At 38.2% G+C, this 23,796-nt stretch overlaps 1 protein-coding gene across 2 annotated transcripts in view; it reads right to left on the reverse strand.

Annotated features, from left to right (window-relative positions):
- Positions 1-660: 660 nt before the first annotated feature.
- BEND2 (BEN domain containing 2) overlaps positions 661-23,796 on the reverse strand; it is a 72,811-nt gene continuing 49,675 nt past the window's right edge. The window contains exons 12-17 of one of the 2 annotated variants that reach the window (XM_085008651.1): positions 20,505-20,645; positions 17,384-17,584; positions 16,172-16,293; positions 13,950-14,169; positions 10,247-10,450; positions 661-4,597 (exon numbers count right to left, since the gene is read on the reverse strand). In XM_085008651.1, the coding sequence (XP_084864777.1) occupies positions 4,401-4,597; positions 10,247-10,450; positions 13,950-14,169; positions 16,172-16,293; positions 17,384-17,584; positions 20,505-20,645 (1,085 nt within the window). In that variant the 3' untranslated portion in view covers positions 661-4,400. The remainder of the gene's footprint in view (positions 4,598-10,246; positions 10,451-13,949; positions 14,170-16,171; positions 16,294-17,383; positions 17,585-20,504; positions 20,646-23,796) is intronic. The other variant, XM_085008652.1, reaches the window with a different exon arrangement.

Raw genomic sequence — 23,796 nt, forward strand, 5'->3', positions numbered from 1 at the left:
GGTAGCTCGAGGCCCACGCCGCCCGGAAAGCTGGAGTGACCCAGGTGAGTTAAACAGCCCGGCGGCCGCGGAGGCAGGTGAGTTAAAACACAGCCCCGCCCACTGTGACTCCCGGGGGCGGGGCGGGGCGGGGCTTGGGGTGGATTGGACCCACCTGGAAGCTATGTAATCAAAGTAGAAATTAAGTGAAAAATAGAAATTAAGTTTTTATAGAAAAACAAATATTTCTTGCCCACCTGTGTAATCCTGAGATTTGTACCTGCCACCTATTAATCTTCCAAATTACTTTTACTAATTATTTGAGAGTACCAATTTTTCCATCTCAAAGTGGATGAGCAGATTTTTCTATCACGGTGAAAAAATTCTTTGCAAATTTTAAGTATTGGGAGTGCTTTACTCCTACACAAGAGTGAATGTGGTTAGACTGCCACAATTTGCAGAATGCTGCAGAGATATTCCTTTACTAGATAGGGATATGGGCTATAAAGAAAAGTGAGAACCAGCACTGAACATGGAAGCCTTCCTGGCAAAAAATTAAATATTGCCGTATTTTTAAACAAATACTAAAGTATAAAATATTATGCTTTAGTTTACCCAGGAGAGACAAAACACTTCCAAAGTTTTCAACATCCTTACAATTATACCCATGAAAGTAAATTATTGTTACTGACTTTATTCTGTTTTGCTTATCAAGCAAGAAAACAAACATCCTAACTATATCACATTTATAAGACTCGCTGGAAAATGTTATCATTAAGTAAAAAAACAGTATAGATGACATTAATAAAAGTTCTATAAACGTATTACATTAAAAAAAACAACCTAAGCATCAGTATTAAGAATATTTAAAATGTTTATTCATTGTATTTATTTATTTGGAAAATAAAACAATATATTCAAGATAAATTTCTCAAAAACAATCTTATGAACAGACATTTAAAATGTTTTTCATTGGATTAGTACAATAACAGAATTAACCTGTGAAATTTTGTAGAAAAGGTCTAATTTAAATAAGATCTGAAACACCTTTATCAGTTTATTTGGCTCAGTGTGATTTTAAAGAAGTTATGTGTATATTATCATGACTCAAACTGTGGGGACAATTTTACAGACTTTTTTTTAAAAAGGAGTTCCTGCTGTGGCGCAACGGGATCACTGGTGTCTTTGGAGCTCTGGGATGCAGGTTCGATCCCTGCCCTGGCACAGTTGGTTAAGGATCTGGCGGTGTTGATGCAGCTGCAGAGTAGGTCAAAACTACAGCTGGGATCTGATCCCTGGCCCGGGAACTCCATATGCTGCGGGGCGGCCAAAAAAAAAAAGAAAGAAAAAAATAAAAGAAAGTGCATTCTAAACTGTGCTATCCAATACAGTTGCCACTATCTACATATAGCCATTTAAATTTTAATCTTAATTAGCTAAAATGAAATACAACTTAAAATTTAGTTCCTCCATCTAATTAGCCACATCTCAAGTGCTCAAAGGCCATGTGTGGCTAGCTACTACCATATTTGGACAATGTAAAATTATAGAATATTACCAACATAATGGAAAGTTTTATTGAACAGGGCTGGTCTAATAACTTGTATAAGTAAAAACCATATTAAAATGAAGTTAACCACATACGTCTTGAAAAACTTCTGTAAATAGGAAGTTTTTGTTTTTGTAATTTTGCTTCTAATCTGGGGAACATTTCAGGTACCACAAAATACATATCAAATTCGAAGTCTGCATACACAATTTGAAATTTAATCTTGCCTAGGATATAATTTCACTTTTCTGTATTAACGCTATTGCTAGTAGTTCTTAAAATTATTTGTGAAACGGAATGGTGAAGCCAAAGACTAAAACTTAGATGAATTAATATGCAGTTAAAAATGTGGAAGAATTTTTTTGGCTTGAATTATCTACTTTTTAAGACCATTGTAGCCATAGCCTAAACATATAAAGATATATGTAGAAATACCATGGTTTTATTAAAACTAAAGGCAACTAATAGCAAATTATTTATTTGAAGAACAGTCTTAAAAATTAAATCTCTTATCTCTATGAAACTATATTTCACTAAAATACACTGAAAGTTGAATTTAATTTTCAAAAGGTGTATGAAAACATGTATCTATTCTACCAACTGATCACATATAACCATCTACCAATTGATCACATATTCTACCAATTGATCACATGTTTCACAAGTCACAAAAATAACAAGATGTTAACTTGTACACAAATTATATTATTTGACCTACTTATTGCTTATTGAATTTCTACTTTGTCTTATTAAAAAACAGAAGTTAATTAATGTCAAATATCTAAGACAAAGCCATGGGTCACAAGCAAATGGCCGTAACTAAAGATGGAACCCTCACAAAGAAAAAATCTGCTCTTTGAACAATAACAAGGGATGCTGTAAAACGAATGTAAGTGAGGACTATTCAATAGGTTGAAAGCTAAAAGATGACATTATAACTGACAATGTTTCTTAAACACAAATGATCAAATAATGAAATTATACAATATTTCCTATGCCCGAAACATTCAGTAACTTCACAATAAAGTGCTCAAGTTAAAAATTAAATCCTAGTAAAGAGAGCGGGTATAGATGGATGACTGTGTCACTTTGCTGTACAGCAGAAATTGACTGAACAATGTAAATCAACTATAATAAAAAAGGTTTTTTAAAATAAATAAAATTCTAGTAAACGACAAGGATCTACTGTATAGCACAGGAAATTATATTCACTATATTGTTATAACCTATAATGGAAAATAATCTGAAAAAGAATATATAGACAGATATAACTGAATCACTTTGCTGTGTACTAGAGTCTAACACAACATTGTAAATCAACTATACTTCAATTAAAAAAAAATTCTATGAGGGAAATAAATAGGAAGGCTTCATGGAGGAGGTGGCATTCAGTGTGAGAATTTAGATATAATAGTAGTCAAGGGAGGCTGGTGGGGGTGGGCTAGGAAGCCAGTAGGGTGGGGGAGAGAGGGGCACTGCATTGCACCCTGAGTATAAAAAAAAATAAAATTCAGAGTTCCCACTGTGGTGCGGTGGGTTTAAGAACCCCACTGCAGCGGCCCCAGTGGTTGAGAAGGCACAGGTTCAATCTCCGGCCTAGTACAATAAGTTAAAGGATTTGACCATTGCTGCAGCTATGGCATAGGTTGCAGCTGTGGATTCAGATTCCGTCCCTGGCCTGGGAACTTTCACATGCCGCAGGTGCCACCAAAAAAAAAAAAAAATTAATTAAATTGAATTAAATTCGATTTATGAGCAAAATGGAATTTTTAAAAATTCTCCAAGAATCCTGCCAATATCCTTTAAGATCATTTTTAGTTGAACTTCTGATAAAAATTTTTACACTTAAATTTTGCACGATTTAAACTCGTATGCATTTCAATTAGTAGAATTAATCATAAAAACATAGTAAACAGTAAAAACTTTACCTAGACATTTCAGAAACAAACAAACAAAAAAAGCCTAAATCTGGTCAGATTCTTTAATTCATAATGATGTATTCTTAAATTTAAATTACTTCAATAGAACCAAAAGTCTCCTAGTATGATTTTCTATGTTGACTCTTAGCAAAATTCTGTGATAAAATATTACCAGGAGGCAATTAAAAGAATTCTTTTCTTATCAGAAGTAAATCAAAAGAACATAGGTCTCATCTTTGGAAAGCTTTATGTCAAACAATATGATGTCACTGCTATGAATCCTATATGGACGGATGTGTTAAAGAAGCCAGCATAGGAGTTCCCTGGTGGCCTAGAGGTTAAGGATCCAGTGTGGTCACTACTGTGACGAGGGTCCGATCTCTGGCACGGAAACTTCCACATGGCATGGGCACAGCCAAAAATAAAAAGCCGGCATAAGTGTTTCAGTTTTATGTAAACCATACTGCCCTTCTGAATCAGTGTAGCTTCACCTAAGCTCTGTAGCACCAATTCACTTGACAAATAGCAAGTGTTTGCTGCTTTCGAGTCCCCATGCTGGGCACTATCGTTTGCCTATCCAACTGTGGCTCTCTACCTCACTACCTATATCTGTACACCTAACACTCAGATTTCATCTATCGTTAAAGCTTAAAGTGCTATTCTTATTCTACATTAAAACAGACATAACAACAATCTTTAGCAGTTTACTACCATTTTCTTCTTCAGAGCTTCTTACTGGAATACTGCCTATAACTTTATTCATGAGAAGAAACGTTACACATCTTCCTAATGCAATTCTGCCTCCCCTGTGGGCAAAAAAGAACGTTGGCTATTTCCTTAGGTGTGAATTCAGAACTACGATGCCACGACAACATTTTGGAATTAATAACGTGAGAAACAAGATGCTGCAATGGTAAAGAAAAAAAAAATCAGATGGCTGACATTCGAGTACTTCAGTCAGCTAGGTCAGTATCTCTTGGCTCTGATTCTGTTGAAAGGGTCGCTGCTGGAGGCGGCTGTGATTTAGGTGTGGACTTCTTGAAGTCATATCTGAGACTACGAATACAACTATTGATAGCTGTCACACACAATTTCCAGTCATATCCAGTTTCTGATAGGTCACAAGTCGGGTAGATGTCTTGGAGAAACTCTGGTGGTAAAGTCCCAAAATATAACAGTTACTTAGAAATCAATCCTCAGAAAAAGTATTCAACCTCAGAACTATTGCTGTGTCTGTGAAAGGGTCCTTAAGACTTTATTTAATTAAGGACTAGTAGCTACAAACTATTATACACAGGATGGATAAACAACAAGGTCCTAGTGTAGAGCACAGGGAGCTATAGTCAATATCCTTTAATAAACCATAATGGAAAAGAAAAAAGACTTTAATTTTTTTAAAAAAGGATACAAATGTACTTATTTGCAGAACAGAAACAGACTCACAGACTTTGAAAAACTTAGCTTACCAAAGGGGACAGGTGGGGGGGCGGGAGTAATAGACTGGGGTGTGGGATTAGCATATACACACTGAGGTATATGGAACAATTGGCCAATGGGGACCAGCCGTATAGCACAGAGAACTCTACCCAGTATTCTGTGACAATCTATGTGGGAAAGGAACCTGAGAGAGAACGGATATGTGTCTGTGTATGACTGGGTCACTTTGTTGTACAGCAGAAATTATCACAGCCTTGTCAATTAACTATACTTCAATAAAACTTAAAAAAACACATCGACTATAACTATTATTAAATCAGCTGAACAAATCTTTTCATCTGAAAGGATAATACTATGAAATAGCACCATTCTTAAATCACACAAGAAAACCACAATACCCCATCATCTTGCTGCTTAAACAGAATGGAAACCCTCTGCTCTCTTTGGTACCCAACATAAACTTTTCTTATTCTCGAATTTATCCAATTTGTCCATGCATCTAGCATGTTATTCATTACATCAAATAAAGACATGCTAATAAAATTCTGTAACATGCTAGAGGCTGCAATGTCTTTCATATTTTTAGAGGGAGGTAGCTGTAAACTGCTAAATTCTTTGTACTGCTTGGTTACTCTCAGACAAAAGGAATGAGTCTTAGGATCTCGCGTTAGATGGAAACTTCTTTAACAAAAGGTGACAGAGCAACATGGCTCAAGGAGCACTCTTAGAGAAAGTAGGAGGACAAAGAGAAAGGTGGGGAAGAAAAATGTCACCTAGAAGAGAAGAACTGCCCTTGCATACTTTTTCAGGTAATTTCCTAAGTACCTTTGAGCTCTTATAAAAGGATCTGGCAATCACTACAGGCCAGCATTAGTTAGCTATATTAATATCATTTGTTTTGATAGGATAAATAGGCTAGGAAATCAGGACAATGCCATAAACACAGTTTACCTCTAAATTTTTAGCAAGACATGTGACAAAGTTGAAAAGCTTTCAAATGGGCTAGTAGATCCTGGAAGGAAGCTTTTAGTGGTATGTCACTGGATTCAGTATCAAGCTCTATCCTGCTGTACTTTTTGTAGTAACAAAACAGAAGTTGTGGATAGAAGGCCTGTCACATATCCCAGTGACGGCAAAACTGGAACAGATAACTAACAGACTGAAAGACAAATAGGTACCTGCAAAGCTTTCAATAGATTGCAATGAGGAACCTAAATTGGTTGGTGTTTCCAAAAGTGTATTTTCTGAAACACTAGTCATAAAAGAAGTTTCTGAAAAAGAAGAGTTTCAGAAAATACACTTTGGGAAACACCAACCAATTTAGGTTCCTCGTTGCAATCTGTTGAAAGCTTTGCAGGTACCTATTTGTTGCCAAGGGGAAGGGGAGGGAGTGGAGGGGACTGGGAGCTTGGGGTAAAGAGATGCAGAATGTTGCCTTCAGGATGGAGGAGCAATGGGATCCTGCTGTGTAGCACTGGGAACTCTGTCTAGTCACTTAGGATGGAACACGTAACGTGAGAAAAAAGAATGCATACATGTATGTGTAACTGGGTCACCACGCTGTAAAGTAGAAAAAAATATATATATAAATAAATAAATAAATAAATAAATTTTTAAAAAGGAAGTTTCTTGGGGTGGGGGTAGGGGAGGCGGGAAAGATACTAGCTGTGCAACCAAGAAATGCTTAACTGCAACGTCAGCCTCCACTGAAAAATCCCACAGTAAAGAGATCCGCTGATTCAAAGGTAACAAATACAAATTAGTGAGGCACATTAATGAAGGAAATGAATACATAAAGACAACAGAGGATCAAGACTGTGGAAACCTGGGCAGGCTGGAAAGCCCAAAAGCATTCAAAACATGTTTTAAAACAGAGTCAAGGAGTTCCCTGGTGGCTCAGTGGGTTAAGACTCTGGTGTTGTCACTGCTGTAGCTCTGGTTACTACTGTGGCGTGGGCTTGAGCCCTTGCCCGGGAACTTCTGCATGCCATGGTCATGGCCAAAAAAACCCCAGAGTCAAATGAAACATATCTATGGACTGAGGCCGTTGGGGTGCCAGACCAAGATCTTTCCTGGCCACCTGACTAAAAAGCACTTTATTCATGAAGCACCTACTAACATTCAGCTGTCCTTAAGAAACAGAGTTTGGGGAATGCTGCTTAGCAGTAACAGGATAAAATGCAGGAGGAATAAATATAAAATCCTACACTTACATTAAGGAAATACTAACAGTATAAATAGGTGCAGCCTAAATACTAACAATATAAGTACTGTAGAACTTAAAGAATCATTTTTTTAAAGTTTAAAAAATAAAAAGAACTGGATAAATGTGTGTATACAAAAAAAAAGATTTAGAGGTTTTAGTTGATCATAAATTTTAACTTTTTTTTTTTTTTTGTCTTTTTGCCTTTTCTTGGGCCGCTCCCGCAGCATATGGAGGTTCCCAGGCTAGGGGTCGAATCGGAGCTGTAGCCACTGGCCAATGCCAGAGCCACAGCAACGCGGGACCCGAGCCGCGTCTGCAACCTACACCACAGGTCACGGGAACGCCAGATCCTTCACCCACTGAGCAAGGCCAGGGATTGAACCCGCAACTTCATGGTTCCTAGTCGGATTCGTTAACCACTGAACTCCGACCATAAATTTTAAAATGGCAAGTGCCATTTCAGGCTAATAGGTAGTAATACTACTGTATTCATTTTAGCCTAATAGGTAATAGTACTATTATATTCTGGGTGAATTTGAATACATATGAAGTTAGTCACTGAATGAGATCATGAAAAATTAGGAAAATATTTATATGAGGAATTACCAAACAAAATGGAGATATTTAAATGGAAAAGTATAAGATGTTGTGGGAAAAAAAAAAAAAAAAACTGGGAATAGCACTTATTCTCCAGTCCCCATGCTTCCATGTAGAGGGATCTCTAAATGGGAAACACTGGAAGAACTGGGCATGTATGATTCAAAAATAAAGCTGATATATTTATCTCCACCTGGCAGATACTAGTGGCTGTCTCTCATTTGGTTTTGAACTTGAAAGTGGGAGAAGAGAGTATATCCATTATCTCCTGATGCATAGAGCAGAAAGTAATAGCTATCATTAAATACTTGAAGGCATAGCATGTGAAAAGTGATTGGCTCTACCATCTTTCGCTCTGGAAGGGACAGGTAGGACGAATGTGCATTACGCACAAGGAGGTAAATTCTGAGTCACGTGGAAGACAAACTCTCTCATGAACTAGAGCCCTTTTACAATGTAGTGGGAGCTTGGGGTTAAGAGATACAAACTATTACCTTTGGAATGGATTAGCAATGAGATCCTGCTGTGGAGCACTGGGAACTATGCCTAGTCACTTATGATGGAGCATGATAATGTGAGAAAAAAGAATGGATACATGCATGTGTAACTGGGTCACCATGCTGTACAGTAGGAAAAAATTGTATTGGGGAATAACAATAAAAAAATAAAAAACAAAAAAATGTAGTGGACGGGTAGAGCCTCCTTGCCTGCCAGCTTGCATCTCTCACCAGCGCCTATCTTAATAAATCTATTTCTTGCCTATCAAAAAATAAATTAGGAGTTCCCGTCGTGGCGCAGTGGTTAACGAATCCGACTAGGAACCATGAGGTTGCGGGTTCGGTCCCTGCCCTTGCTCAGTGGGTGAAGGATCCGGCGTTGCCGTGAGCTGTGGTGTAGGTTGCAGACGCGGCTCGGATCCCGCGTTGCTGTGGCTCTGGCGTAGGCCGGTGGCTACAGCTCCGATTCGACCCCTAGCCTGGGAATCTCCATATGCCACGGGAGCGGCCCGAGAAATGGCAAAAAGACAAAAAATAAATTAATTAATTTAAAAAAAAGATATACTCTTGATTTGTAACATAATTCATTAAGGGGTAAAACAAAATGAAATACATAGAGTAATATCTTCAGTCCACTTTTAAGGAACTAATTTATTCCAGACATTAAAGAACTATAAAAGTCACCTTTTCCCCTTCACTTAAAAAAATTTTTTTTGGAAGTTCCCTTGTGGAGCAGCGGGATGAGGATCCAGCATTACCACAGGAGAGAAAACACTGGAATTTAATTCTTATAGAAAGAGTAAAGATTATTTGTGAAACTTTTGTTTTTTAAAAATCACACACAATAGTAAGTCACAATAAAAAAAAGTTTGAAAACAACTAGATGGGGTATATACATATACAATGGCATACTACTCAGCCATAAAAAAAGGACAAAATAATGTCATTTGCAGCAACATGGATGGAACTAGGGACTCATACTAAGTGAAATAAGTCAGAAAGAGAAAGATAAATACCATATGATATCACTTATATCTGAAATCTAATATAAGGCACAAATAAACCTTTCCACAGAAAAGAAACCCGTGGACTTGCAGAACAGACTTGTGGTTGCCAAGGGAGAGGGGAAGGGAGTGGGATGGACTGGGAGTCTGGGGTTAATAGATGCAAACTGTTGCCTTTGGAATGGATAAGCAATGAGATCTTGCTGTATAGCCCTGGGAACTATATCTAGTCACCTGTGATGGAGCATGATGGAAGATAATGTGAGAAAAAAGAATGTACACATGTATGTGTGATGGGTCACTTTGTGTACAGTAGGAAACTGACAGAACACTAAACCAACTATAATGGAAAAAATAAAAAATCATTTTAAAAAACTGGATTAGATGACAGTAAATGCTTACAAAAGGTGCTATAAACCAGATTTCTTTAGTTTAATCTAAAACACAAGTGTTCTTCAAATTTGATGGATGAGAAACATCATATGAAGGCAGGAATCAGAAGAAATAGCTGAGATCAGGTCAGGGCTCAGTACTGTATCTTTGCTGGGTACCAGCGACACAAGTAAGATATATTCTGCTTGTTGCTTGTTCTAAATTTTAGACTTCACAGACTTGCTTCTGGAAGTTTTATTATCTCATCTATTGATGTCATAAAGACTACACTACGCTTATATGCCCAAGAAAAAACTAGCAAATTAATCTGCTCTGCTATTGTTGACACTTTCTACAAACTGACAAAGCCCAGCGGCTTCGACCTTGATCTTCAATAAAGGAAGACATTTGAGTTTCCATACATCTGACAGTCCATATGAGGAGCCAGAGTCAATAATGCCTTTCCTGTTCTAATAATGCCACTCAAGACAGAGCAATTAGCCCTGAGAACCCAAATGCAAAAAGAAACACATTCATGAACCTGCTCCATTATACCCTAATGAAGGAATTAGTAAAAGAGCTCCCTCGCTCCTCAGAACACATACAAACTGAATGACTTTTTCTTTCTGTCCTTCTCTAACATACACTGCTTTTATTTAGTCTCACATACTTGACATGTGACAAACCTCGGAGAGCGTTAATCTTATTGGCGCTACAGGCACACATGCCCCTCCCCAGACTGCCGAAGATGTTACTTTTTATTAGGACTTCCTCTGTGAACAGGTTTTGAATAAGATATCTGGCTGACAGCTCTGGGCGAGACTTCTTTTTTGCTGTGTTCAGGACCGATTTTGGCATCCATATATTTCTCCATGGATTTCCAAAATATTCTAGAAGCAAAAGAGAAAGACGTCAATTTTTGTGGCAAGTGAGGTCAAGTTTTTTAGAAGGCTGTAACAGAAAAGTTGAGGTTTCTGAATTTTTAGGCTCAAGAATTTTAGAGGTGAAAACAATTCAAGCTTTTAAGTTTTTAGTGTATCATGAGACGGCTTGAGAAATTTGACAGGAATCACAGCTGCTGTGATTACATGTGCTCTGATTGTTCAAGAGGACAATTCAGTATTCTGCTACCTTTTAGGATACAATCAATTTTAGCATTACATTTGGTAACAAATTATAAGTAGTTTAATGAACTGTTTTGCTACTTATAAAAAAGGCTTATTCAAAATTAAGCACCATGATTCTTAGTAAAATATTTACGCTTTTTTAAATGTAGGCTTTCTCTTTGGTATTAAACTCATCATTTAAAAATCAAACTCTTTTTTTTTTTTTTGGCATATGGAGGTTCCCAGGCTAGGAGTCCAGTCGGAGCTGTAGCCGCCGACCTATACCACAGCCACAACAATGCGGGATCTTTAACACACTGAGCAAGGCCAGGGATAGAACCAACATCCTCGAGGATACTAGTCAGGTTCATTAACCACTGAGCCACATTGGGAACTCCTCAAACTCATTTTAAAATATCATATTTTATATAACTTACCTGAACTGAAAAATAAATTTTAAGCCTATTTTTATCTTTCAGTTCTAGATCCTAAGCCCCACCATCTCTCTTCAGTTCACAGTGATTCAAATTAATCATACTTAAAAAACATTACAATGTATACATAACAAAGAATTGCTTGTTAAAGAAAATATATAATACAAATACGATTCTTACAAGTTAATAAAAATATTTTTCATCTTGGAACATCTGTCATTTAATGGGTAACAGTATAAACTGTTGAGCCTTCCAGATTTAACAAGAGAGATTAAATTAGTTTAAAAATTCACTCAGTGGGCCCAAAGACTTAACATCTTTAATCAAGCAATACTTATCGAGTCAGAAAGAGGTTAATACTCTTTAACCTGGTAATTCAAAATCTGAGATCCTAATTTAAGAAAAGAATCCAAAAATGTTCAAAGCTATACAAATGAAGATTCTTTTATTGGCAGCATGACTAATAATCCCTGAAAAATCCCCAAACAAAAACCAAAAACTTTAAAAAAACAAAATAACATTAACAAAAAGAGGGAAGTAGTTAAATAAATTGCACTATACTTATTCAATGGAATGTTATAAACATTAAATATTGAATGCAATGACTATAAAGATTGGAGATCTCCTTTTTTTTTTTTTTTTTGCTTTTTAGGGCCACGCTTGCAACACATGGAGGTTCCCTGGCTAGGTGCTGAACCGGAGCTGCAGCTGCCGGCCTACACCACAGCCACAGCAATGCGGGTCCAAGCCACATCTGCGACCTACATCACAGTTCATGGCAATGCCGGATCCCCGACCCACTGAGTGGGGTCAGGGATCAAACCCGCAACCTCATGGATACTAGTCAGATTCGTTTCCGCTACGTCACAATGGAGACGTCCCAAGACTGGAGATTTTTGAGGAAAAACATAAACATATCATGTTAAAAGGAAGGTAATTTATATGGAGGCCGTAATTCTTTAAAAGGTTCATAAGAGAAAAAACTGGGAGTTCCTGTCCTGGCTCAGTGGAAACGAATCTGACTAGCATCCATGAGGACACAGGTTTGATCCCTGGGCTTGTTCAGTGGGTTAAGGATCCAGCGTTGCCGTTAGCTCTAGTGTAGGTCACAGATGTGGCTTGGATCTGGCATCGCTGTGGCTGGGGTATAGGCCAGCAGCTGTAGCTCCAATTCAACCCGTGGCCTGGGAACCTCCATATGCCGCAGGTTTGGCCCTAAAAAGACCAAAAAAAAAAAAAAAGAAGAAGAAGAAGAAAATTTAAATGTTCCTAATAGCTTTTAAGTTATCTTGATTGTGGAAACTTTTCTTCCCTCCTAAATATTTTCCAGTTTTTCAATAAAATGATATAATAGACTACACCCAATTTGTGGTGGCTACTTGCCTACAAATTGCTTAGTTGCCCCGTCCCCTGATTCTAGCTAAATCAGGGTCAGAGACCTGTAACCCAAGATCCCTAAATCAGATTCTTTCTCCTGGGAATCTGAATAATAACAAGAGAAAACTAGAACCTGGAAATCATGGCAGCTACAAACACAGAGCCTGAAATTCTTCAATGGACCTCGGATGCCACTGTCTTGGGGCTGCTCTGACTCCTGCTTGGGGCTCCTTGGGGCTGCTTGGGGCTGTTCTTTGCTTCTTTTATTTATTTTATTTTTATTTTTATTTTTTATTTTTTGTCCTTTTAGGGCCGCACCCAAGGCATATGGAGGTTCCCAGGCTAGGAATCTAAGAGGGAGCTGCAGCCGCCTGTCTACACCACAGTCACAGCAACGCGGGATCCAAGCCACGTCTGCAACCTACACCACAGCTCGTGGCAACGCCAGATCCTTAACCCACTGAGCAAGGGCAGGGATCAAACCCAAAACCTCATGGTTCCTAGTCAGATTCATTTCCGCTGCACCACGACAGGAACTCCACTTCTTTTAATCTAGGAGCTATTCATCCAGTGATTTTTGTTGATGTGGTTTCATTTGACCAGAGTCTGTTTCTATGGTGTACAATCTGAGCAAATACCATAGTTATATGACTTTTGTAATGGAAAAAATGTACTATAAAAATACATCACTTAAATAATTTCGTTTGAACAGGTTCACAGATAATATTCTACTTAGGGTTGACGTGGTGGCAAGGGAGAGACAGAAAATAGTTTTGCTACCTTGGGTGCCAGTAAACCCTAGCATCCTGAGGAAAGACACTGGGAAGTATGAGTGGCAGATGGCACAGTCACCTATGGAACCCAATGTCACTTGACACTAATGGAACAGGGTATGCCTCTGGCAGATAGCTAGGCAGTGAGGGTACAATATTCTGAGCAATGGGATTCATTAATTCATGCAAAAACTTTCTCTTTAGAAGCATCTGCATTGTGCCTGGCACACAGAGAGCAAGACCCCTGAATTGCTTCTGGCTGATCCAGCTATAGCTCCTTCTCTTTTACCTGCAGAAAAGGTGACTAATCCGAGTTCACACTAGTCAAAGGGGTCGGCCAAGAACTGCTTTCCAAAGGGAAAAATAACAGATTTTAACTTAATGTTAAAAACTATCAGTCTCAGAACTAGGTATCTGTATTTCATTAATTCACTAATATAAGAGATTAAGTTATTTAGATTTCTTATGAAAATTTTCAAACATGCATAAAAATCAAGTAGTATGAGCCCCACAAATACATCCCCCAGATTCAACATTTATCATCAAAGGAACTTTATTTATTTATTTATTTTTGGCCGCACTTGCACATGTGGAAGTTCCTGGGCCAGGGATCGTATCTGAGCCACAGCAGTGACAATCCCGAGTCCTTAACCACTATGCCACCAGGTAACTCCCAAGAGAACCTATTTTACAACTTACCCAGTGTTTCATAAGAGACTGTTGAATTATCAGTGGAAAGTTCCTTAATTTCTTCAGGAAGAACACTGCTGTTCTGCTGAGAATTCTCATTTTCTCCTGTTTCTGAGAAGGCTGCTCGCCGAGGTAACTGGGAACCACCATCACCATCCCTTTTATCATGTGAATCTGCACACTTTGGTGCACCACGATTGGGAGGCTCTTTATTGTTGTGAACAGTTTTCTGCCGAAATACAAGATTGTATCTATAAACAAAGTCCCATAGTGGGGAAATACAGACATGCTCCATTATCCCCAGGTTGGTGGGGAAGCAATTGTTTCTAATAAGGTGGGCTGAAGACCACAAAAACTGTGTGGCATGATCCAAGTATATGGGGGATTCTTCCTCCAGCTGCCATGACTCACTGCTTCTTGGGGGACCTGGGACTGGGTAGCTAACTAATGAACTGAATAATTTCTGGCACAAAGTAAGTGCTTAATAAACATCTTATAAATAAACGAACAAATGAGTTTCTCAAAGATAACAACTTTTGGGGGTTTTATGCATGTTTTTGTTTTCTCTTTCTTCATATCTGCCTGCACATTTGAAGATTTGAATTACTTTAGCAATCCCACTCAGCAAATTCAACCAGAATCTCTGGTGGAGGCAGTGGGAGAGCTCAGGCATTAAGAACTTTTTTTAAAACGGTCTCACAGAGTTCCCATCATGGCTCAGTGGTTAACGAACCTGACTAGTATCCATGAGGACAAGGGTTCGATCCTGGGCCTCACTCAGTGGATTAAGGATCTGGCGTTGCCATGAGCTGTGGCATAGGTCACAGACACAACTCGGATCCCGTGTTGCTGTGGCTGTGGTGTAGGCCGGCAGCTACAGCTCCGATTCGACCCCTAGCCTGGGAATATCCATATGCCGCGGTGCAGCCCTAAAAAGACAAAAGACTAAATAAATAAATATAAATAAATAAAAGCGTCTCACGTTTCTAATATATATACCTAGAACTAACAACCACTGCTCTAGATTGGGGCTTATCAAACTTCGATGAGCGCACAAATCAACTAGGAGTCTGGCTAAAAGTGAGTCTGGTGTAAAACTCAAGACTGCGTTCCTCACGAGCTTCCAGTGGTGCTGCTGCTGCTGCTGCTGCTGCTGCTGCTGCTGCTGCTGCAGGTCCAGGACCCTCTTTGAGTGGTGAGGACCTATCCCTCTCCCAATCAAGTACACAGCATGCACTTGGCAGATGCTGCCTCTCTTCTGACGCCTAAGCAAATATGCAAATTACCATTTTCCAGGCAGTATCACAATTTTACATTCAAATGTTTAGGGTATAATTTTTGTAGGATATAAAAGGGAATGTGAAAAATAAGCAGATTTGGTTTCATACAGATGGTGCTTGAGCTATCACTGAAATCAAGCCGTTCACCAGGAAAACATAAGCTCAGCTACAAATATTCTTGGCAAATGGTTTCCATAAACTTACTCTAGAGATACAGGAGTGACTAGACATGGTGAGAATAAAATGGGGGCTTTAGAGAGGTGGGTGGAAATTAGGAATTGTCATCAAGTTAAATGCTTCAATAGGAGAAGGCAATAGATATGACACTTGTCCCTACTGAGCTATCCGTGTCTAAAATATAAAACAAACCAACCAAAAAAACCTCAAATTCACTCTGAAGGCAGAACAGGTGAGTGAGAAGCCAGATTCCCATTTACCATAGATGGGAATAAAGTATTATGGAAAAGAGTATAAAATATCTGGGATAACTTAACTTCATGGCATGCATTATCTTCACCAGTTTCTGTCATCACTGAAGTCAAGTAAAGAATTACTTTCCTTTTCTCCTGTGCCATCCATAACTGCCACTAGAACAGCTAAGTAGCACCACAGTCTGTTTTCTTCTGTGTTACTCTGTGGGATACTGAAAAAGATTTGCCAAATATCTTTGTAGCTGAAATTTTTTTCTAGTACAGCCATTGGCTTCAAATGTACTAGTTACAGTACTATCTGTGATTTATTTTATATTTAGGATACTTTTATGGGGCACAAATGTCAAAGAGTGAAATAAACATGCATATGCTTTTGAGTGAACATACTCTGCTCCTAAGTTAAATAACCAAGATTTTGAGCACACGGATTGAAGATCCTGTATGTCATGCTATCAGTTCTGGAACTGCCCAGCGTATGCACTAATACTTAGTGGCCATATTTAGATAAAAAATAACTTACGGGTGTTCTTTTGGCTTCAGAACATAAATGGCCGATCAGAGAATTGATATCAGAAATACAGGCTTGCCAGTCTTTTCCACATTCACGCAAATCATGGTTGGGAAAAATTGCTGCCAGATGTTCTGCAAACAGCGGAAAGAATTCGCAAAAATTAGGGGGAAAATTAACAAAGAAACTGACAAGGAATTTTTTTATTTAAAATACTGAAATTATCTATTTTTAATTGTCATTCTTTTCTCTAACTCTAAGGGTTTAGAAATTCCACCCAAAGAGGATGCTTAGCTGAATATCTCATTTCTCATAATGTGTACTTCCCTAAAACACTGACCTAGGGAGCCAATAATGAGGTTTTAGTGCTTTAAAAAAAAAAAAAAGTGTGTAACAGAAAGTGCACTATTTCAGGGTGCTAAGGCCTGCCTTTTCATAACCCTGTGGAGAAATTAGAACTCAAAATAGAAGGAAACCTGTAAATAGAAAATAGTGTTACTGCAAACATTATTAGACCATGGTCCAGTTATCTGTGCATGTCACATGCCTATCTTCCCCACAAGCTCTTCCCTCTGCCTAGAATAGCCTTCCTATTGTCTTTACCTAGCTCAAATCCCTTAGCCTTCGTAAGCCTTCCGAATGTCCTCAAGCACATCCTCTGCCCCTGGAGCTGCCACAACATTACCACTCTGGATTGGAACTCATCTGTTCCCCTCAGTGTGTCCCTTTCTAGTCTGTGAACTCCTTGCGGGCAGAACTGCATATTCATTGTGTATCCTTAGTGCCTGGAGCTCTAGCACCTCCATACACATTTCTGGAAGACAGGAAGGCAGGAGGCTAGAGTGGATTAATCATAAGATTCTATTTCTGTGTTATGAGTTACTAGCAGTGAAATGTGTTTTATTTCCCCACTTTTTTTTGGGGGGGTGCTTTTTCTTTATTTTTTAAGTACCACTTCAACACTTGAAGAATCGACTTAGTATAAACATAAGCAACTATAATTAATAAAGTTTATCTTACTTCACCAGTCTATGGACACGTTTTAGTCTTTAGAAGTTGTTACCCATTACATACTACTAAATTGTAAAATCCGAGTTAGGTTAAAAAGAAAAAGAACAGTTTTAAGATTTACACAGACTTCATGGTTATTTCTTCAACTATCAATAACATTCATCAGATGACCAAACGATGATAAAACAAGGATTCCATAGTGACTTTACATACCCCTTATGGCAGCCATTTTGTTTGGATCCAGAGGTTGGCGGCCTTGAGACGTGACACCTACAGAGCTGGACATCAGCATTTCCTTGGAGAACAAAATACTAATCAAGTAGCAAGCTGCATGCTTAGGTGTGGCCTTCTTTTGTGTGGTCATCAAATGAATATCAAGCATCCTGACATTTCTTTTGGGATCACCAAGATATCCTTTAAAAATACAGGGAAAAATTAAAACATTGGTTTTTTCCTGCAAGGCTACCTTGAAAGTACCCAAGAAAATTAAACTATTTTTTTTGTTGTTTGTTTGTTCTTGTCTTTTTGCCATTTTTCTTGGGCCGCTCCAGCGGCATATGGAGGTTCCCAGACTAGGGGTTGAATCAGAGCTGCAGCCACTGGCCTACGCCAGAGCCACAGCAACACGGGATCTGAGCCGCGTCTGCGACCTACACCACAGCTCACAGCAACGTCAGATCGTTAACCCACTGAGCAAGGGCAGGGACCGAACCCGCAACCTCATGGTTCCTAGTCGGATTCGTTAACCACTGAGCCACCACGGGAACTCCTAAACTATTTTTTTTTTTTAAAGAAAATTAAACATTGATTTTTAATTTACAAATTCCTACTTGGGGGAATTTTTTCGATACTTAGCTCTTCCTTAAATGAGTCTCCTTGTTGCCATCTGCATAACTGTTAGCATTTTTCATCTTTGCTAGTCTTGAATTTGCTGTACTTGAATAGGTTCATTGTCTTGAATAAATTTAATTCTTAGGTCACCGGTACATAAGGAAACACGTTGCTCTGAAATCTCATTGCTTCCTTTTACATTCGAAAACCACACTCAAGAGCTCTCTTGTGGCACAGTGGGTTGGGAATCCAGCATTGTCACTGTAGTGGCTCAAGTTCACTGCTGTGGTGAGAGTTCAACCCCTGGCCCAGGAACTTTTGCATGCCACAGGTGTGGCCAAAAAAAATTAAAGTAAAACGAAAGTACACTCAGAGCTCTATTACTAAGTCAGTATATGTTACCTGAAGACAATTTAGAAAGTATGGGTGGATATAATTAAGAAAATTTAAAAGTAGTTAGCATTTATAGAGTATCTACTATATATCAGGCACTGTGTTAAATATTTTATATCTAAGCTGAGTTTCATCATTCTAACAACTTATTCCCACTTAGCAGATGAAGAAATTGAGGCCCAGAGAAGGTAAGTTATTTGAACAAGATCACACTGCTAGTTATATATCCAGTTTTCAAAGCTAAGTCTGTGTGTTTATGTGCTGAGTGCCCCAAACTCTTAATCTTCTGCTAATGCTACCTATCCTTTTTTCTATGTCTTTTTTTAAAACACGAAACTAAAACCATACTTTATATATAGTCTGAATCCTGCTTCTTCAGTTATCATTATATTTTTCACTTCTCCATTTTCTTTGTTTTTTTTTAAGTCTGCATCCCTGTCATTATGATTTTCTTGACAGGTGACATTTATGTGGCATTTATGGTCCAGGCATTGTATTAAGCTTCAAATGAATTATCCTATTTGATCCTCACTAATTTTCTTCTGGTCATGCCCAGGCCAAGCATCAAACTCACCCCATAACAGTAACCCAAGCCACAGCAGTGACCATGCCAGATCTTAACCTGCTAAGCCACTAGGGAACTCCAATCTTCACAATCCTATGAAGTAGGTACTATAATTTTTGTCACTTCACAGATGAATAAACTAACATTTAGGTCAGAGAAGTAGCTGAAGGTCACTTAGTAAAATGTAGAGCCAGAATTTGAACACAGACTGACTCAGTAACCCATGCTTTTAACCAATATGCTTAATGCCTCACATACTGTGGTATACCAGGAGTCATTTAACTAATTCCCTATGGTTACTTGGTTGGCTGTTTCCAATTTTTCATGATTCTATAAAAAACAATTCTTGTATCAAAATTTTAATACAAATCTTTTCTATTATATCTTTGGATAGAAATGAGATTACTGAGCCATAAATACTTTTATGGATTTTTTACACAAACTACTCTTGAGAAATTTTTCACCAATTTATACTTCTAACAACAGCTTATCACATTGACCATTTAATACAAAGAGCACAGTTTTTGAAGTTTCTTCTAGTCTGGGTACCAAAATAATTTACAGGAAAAGGACCAGGGTCAACAAAACACAGGCCACAGGCCAATCCCACCACCAGTTTTTATAAATAAAGGTGTATTGGCACGCAGCCACACTGATTCATTTACCTCTATCTGTGGTTTCTTTCATGCTATAGCAGCAGAGTGAGGAGGTGTGACAGACACCAGATGGCCCACAAAGTCTAAAAGAGTTACTATCTAGCCCTTTACAAAGAACATCTGCAGAGCCCTATCCTAGGATATTATTAAGAAATTAGCTCCTTAGAAGTAGAGTCACAAAACTATAAAATACTAGGAATGCTTGACCTCAGAGGCTACAGAATCCAGGGTCCTCTCATCTCTGCCACTGTGGCTTGGCGGGCAACACAGGAGACTATTAAGAAACATGAGGAGTTCCCTAGTGGCTCAGTGGTTAAGGATATGGCATTGTCAGTGCTGTGGCTCAGATTCAATCACTGGACTGGGAACTTCCACATGACACAAGCAAGGCAGAAGGAAAGAAAGAAAGAAAGAAAGAAAGAAAGAAAGAAAGGGAGGAAGGGAAGAAAGAAGAAAGAAAGATGAGGATTTTTTTGGAGGGGGACCAGGGATGGAACCCAAGCTACAGCAGTGACCCAAGACACAACAGTGACAATGCCAGATCCTTAACCTGCTAGACCACAAGGGAACTCCAAGAAACACAAACTTTAAAGTCAGAGAGAACTGGGTTAGAGTTCTGGAACGGCCACTCACCAGCTCTATGACTTCAGGAATGGAGATAATAAAAGTACCTATATCATGAAGTTATTATGGATATTAATAGAGAAGAGGCATGTCAGTCGATTTTCACAGTGCCTTGCACATAATACACAGTCAATAAATGTTATCCTTTTTCACTAATATCATCTAAAACCGACCTTCGAAATAGGAAACAAAAAGGTTGTATCAAGCACGCTGAAGAATATAGGTTAAGTTGTGCTACTTGTAATATGTGTCATTTTATACTCACCAAAGTTGGAAGGGATGCAGAAGGATGATGAGGAAGAGTCTTGGCTATTGACATTTTCCAATACCTTTGAGTCGTTCATTGTTTCAGGGTCATTTTCCACACAGTTTTCTGCTTTCACCAATATTTCTATAGGTAAAAGTGCTGAAATAAAAGAACTCCCAACTGAAAATTCTATATCCAGTAAGCTATCCTTCAGGTATGAAGGGGAAAATAAACATATTCTCAGCCAAAAGAAAACTAAAAGTGTTTGTCACTAGCAGATCTACTTTTAAAGAATGGCTAAAGGAGATCTTCAAACATAAAGGTTATAACGATAGGAGTCTTGGAGCTTCAGAAAGGAAGAAAGAGGGAGTTCCCATTGTGACTCAGCCAGTTACAAACCCGAATAATATCCATGAGGATGTAGGTTCAATCCCTGGTCTCACTCAGTGGGTTAAGGATCTGGTGTTCCCGTGAACTGTGGTGTAGGCCACAGACACAGCTCAGATCCTATGCTGCTATGGATGTGGCGTAAGCTGACAGCTACAGCTGTGACTTGACCCCTAGCCTGGGAACTTCCATATGCCACAGGTGCGGCCCTAAAAAAAAAGCCAAAAAAGAAAAGAAAGAATAAATAAAGGAAGGGAGTTCCTGTCATGGCGCAGTGGAAATGAATCCGACTAGGAACCCCGAGGTTGCGGGTTTGATCCCTGGCCTCGCTCAGTGGGTTAAGGATCCGGCGTTGCCATGAGCTGTGGTGTAGGCTGGCGGCAACAGCTCCAATTTGACCCCTAGCCTGTGAACCTCCATATGCCGAGGGAACAGCCCTAAAAAGACAAAGGACAAAAAATAAAGAAAGAAAGAAAGAAAAAAGAAAGGAAGAACAGTAAAAAGGACAGAAAAGTGCATGCAGAGAAACTCAATCTTTCATACATTGCTGAAGGAAATGTAAAATGGAACAGCCAAATTAGAAAACATTTTGGAAGCTTCTTATAAAACTAAACCTGCAATTACCACATGACACAGTAGTTTCATTCTTGGGCATTTAGAGATCATGAGAAATAAAAGCTCACGATGACACAAAAATTGGCACATAAGTGTTCTTAGCAGCTTTGTTCATAATAGCCAAAAACTATAAACAACACAAACATCCTTTAACAGGCGTATGGTTAAACAAACTCTGGTATATTTGATATCACAGAATGTTATTCAACAATAAAAAGGAATAAAAGAACAGAAAGAGCAGAAATGTGGGTAAATATAATACTATCATAAGTTATGTAATTCATATGTAATGACTGAAACAAAAATGAAAATACTATCTGAAACGAAGGCAATAATAGTTAAAAGTGAGGAAGGCAAAGGAATTTAAATAGAATTACAGTTTCAACACTTCATTCTAAGTGATAAAATGTTGATACCAGTAAACTGTGACAAGTCACATACATGTAAAATAACACCCAGAGTGACCACTAGGAAAACTATACAAAGCAATACACTTAAAAACAAAAAAATCAAGATGGAATAATAGAAAATGTTCGGGTAACCCACAGGAAGGTAAAGAAAGAAAAACAGAGGAAACAAAGAAAAAATAATAAAATGGCAAACTTATGCCCTATGATATCAATAATTACTTTAAATGTAAATGACCTAACCATATCAATTAAATGACAGCAATTGTGGATAAAAAACAAGGCCCAGGAGTTCCTGCAGTGGCTCAGCGGTTAATGAACCTGACTAGTATCCATGAAGATGCAGGTTCGATCCCTGGCCTTGCTCAGTGGGTTAAGGATCCGGCTTTACCATGAGCTGTGGTGTAAGTCAAAGACAGGCTAGGATCCCACGTTGCTGGGGCTGTGGCATGGACCAGCAGCTTGAGCTCTCATTAGACCCCTAGCCTGGGAACTTCCATATGCTGCAGGTGGGGTCCTAAAAATACCAAAAAAAAAAAAAAAAAAAAAAAAAAGACCCAACTATCTACTGTATATAAGAAAATCTATAAATTCAAGGACATAAGACTGAAATTAAAAGGACAGAAAAAAATATACCATGCAAATGTTAATCCAAAAAAAAAAAAAAGTGTAGCTGGAGTTTCTGCTGTGCCACAGCGGTTAAGAATCTGACTGCAGCAGCTCAGGTCACTGCTGAGATATGGGTTCAATCACTTGCCCAGAGCAAGGCATTAAATGATCCGGCATTGCTACAGCTGCAGCATAGGTCACAGCTGCAGCTCAGATTCAATCCCTGGCCCAGGAACTTCCATATGCCGTGAGTGTGGCCATAAAAATAAAATAAAATAAAATAATTTTAATTTAATTTAATTTTAGAAGTGTAGCTATATTGATACCAGATAAAGTAGACTTCAGAGCAAAGAAAGTTGCCAAAGACAAATAAAGATGAAAGGATCAACCTGCAGAAAGATATAGTGATCCTCAACATACCAAACCACGGAGTCTCAAAATACATGAAGCAAAAACTGAAAGAGCTGCAAGGAGAAATAATCAAATCTACAATTATACTTAAGGACCTCAATGCCCACCTCTCAGCAACTGATGAAACAACCAGACCAAAAATCAGCAAAGATACAGACGACCTGAACAACACAATTAACCAAAAGGATTCTCATTACGGAACATTCCACCAAATAAAAGCAGAATACACATTTCTGTCAAATGCCTGAGCATCATTCACCAAGACAGACCACATTCGAGCAAGAGAAAAAAAAAATCTCAACAAATTTAAAAGAAATAATATAGAGTAAATTTTCTGACCATAATGGAATCAAATCACACATTAATAATAATAGAAGGAAGATCTTTTAAATACTTAGAAATTAAACAGCACATTTCTAATTAATACATGTATCAAAGAGAAAATTTCCAAGGAAATAATAAAATACACAGGACTTAATTAAAATACAACACATCAAAATATATGGGGTGTAACTGAAGCAGTACAGAAAGTGAAAATTATAGCACTAAAGGCTGACATTAGAAAAGATAAAAGGTCTCAAATCTATAATCTAAGTTCCTACATCAAAAATTAAGAGAAGACTAAAAGAAACACAAGATGAGCAAAAAGAATGAAATAACGAAAAAGTAGAAATAAATGAACCTGAAAATATGAAAAAAATTGGAAATCAGTGACGCAAAAGTCTGGTACCTCAAAAAGATCAATAAAGCTAAGCCTCTAGAAAGACTTACAAAAATAAAAAGAGATGATGCAAATAGTCAATATCATGACTGACATGGGATATCATAATATATCTAGTAGCCATTAAAAGGATAATAGGGAACACAACAATTCACTTTAC

This window comes from Sus scrofa, chromosome X (genome assembly GCF_054392235.1).
Source record: "Sus scrofa isolate SSC_HxYL_T2T_F1_AM1 chromosome X, Sscrofa_HxYL_maternal_Yorkshire_Landrace_v2.0, whole genome shotgun sequence".
Taxonomy (NCBI): Eukaryota; Metazoa; Chordata; class Mammalia; order Artiodactyla; family Suidae; genus Sus; species Sus scrofa.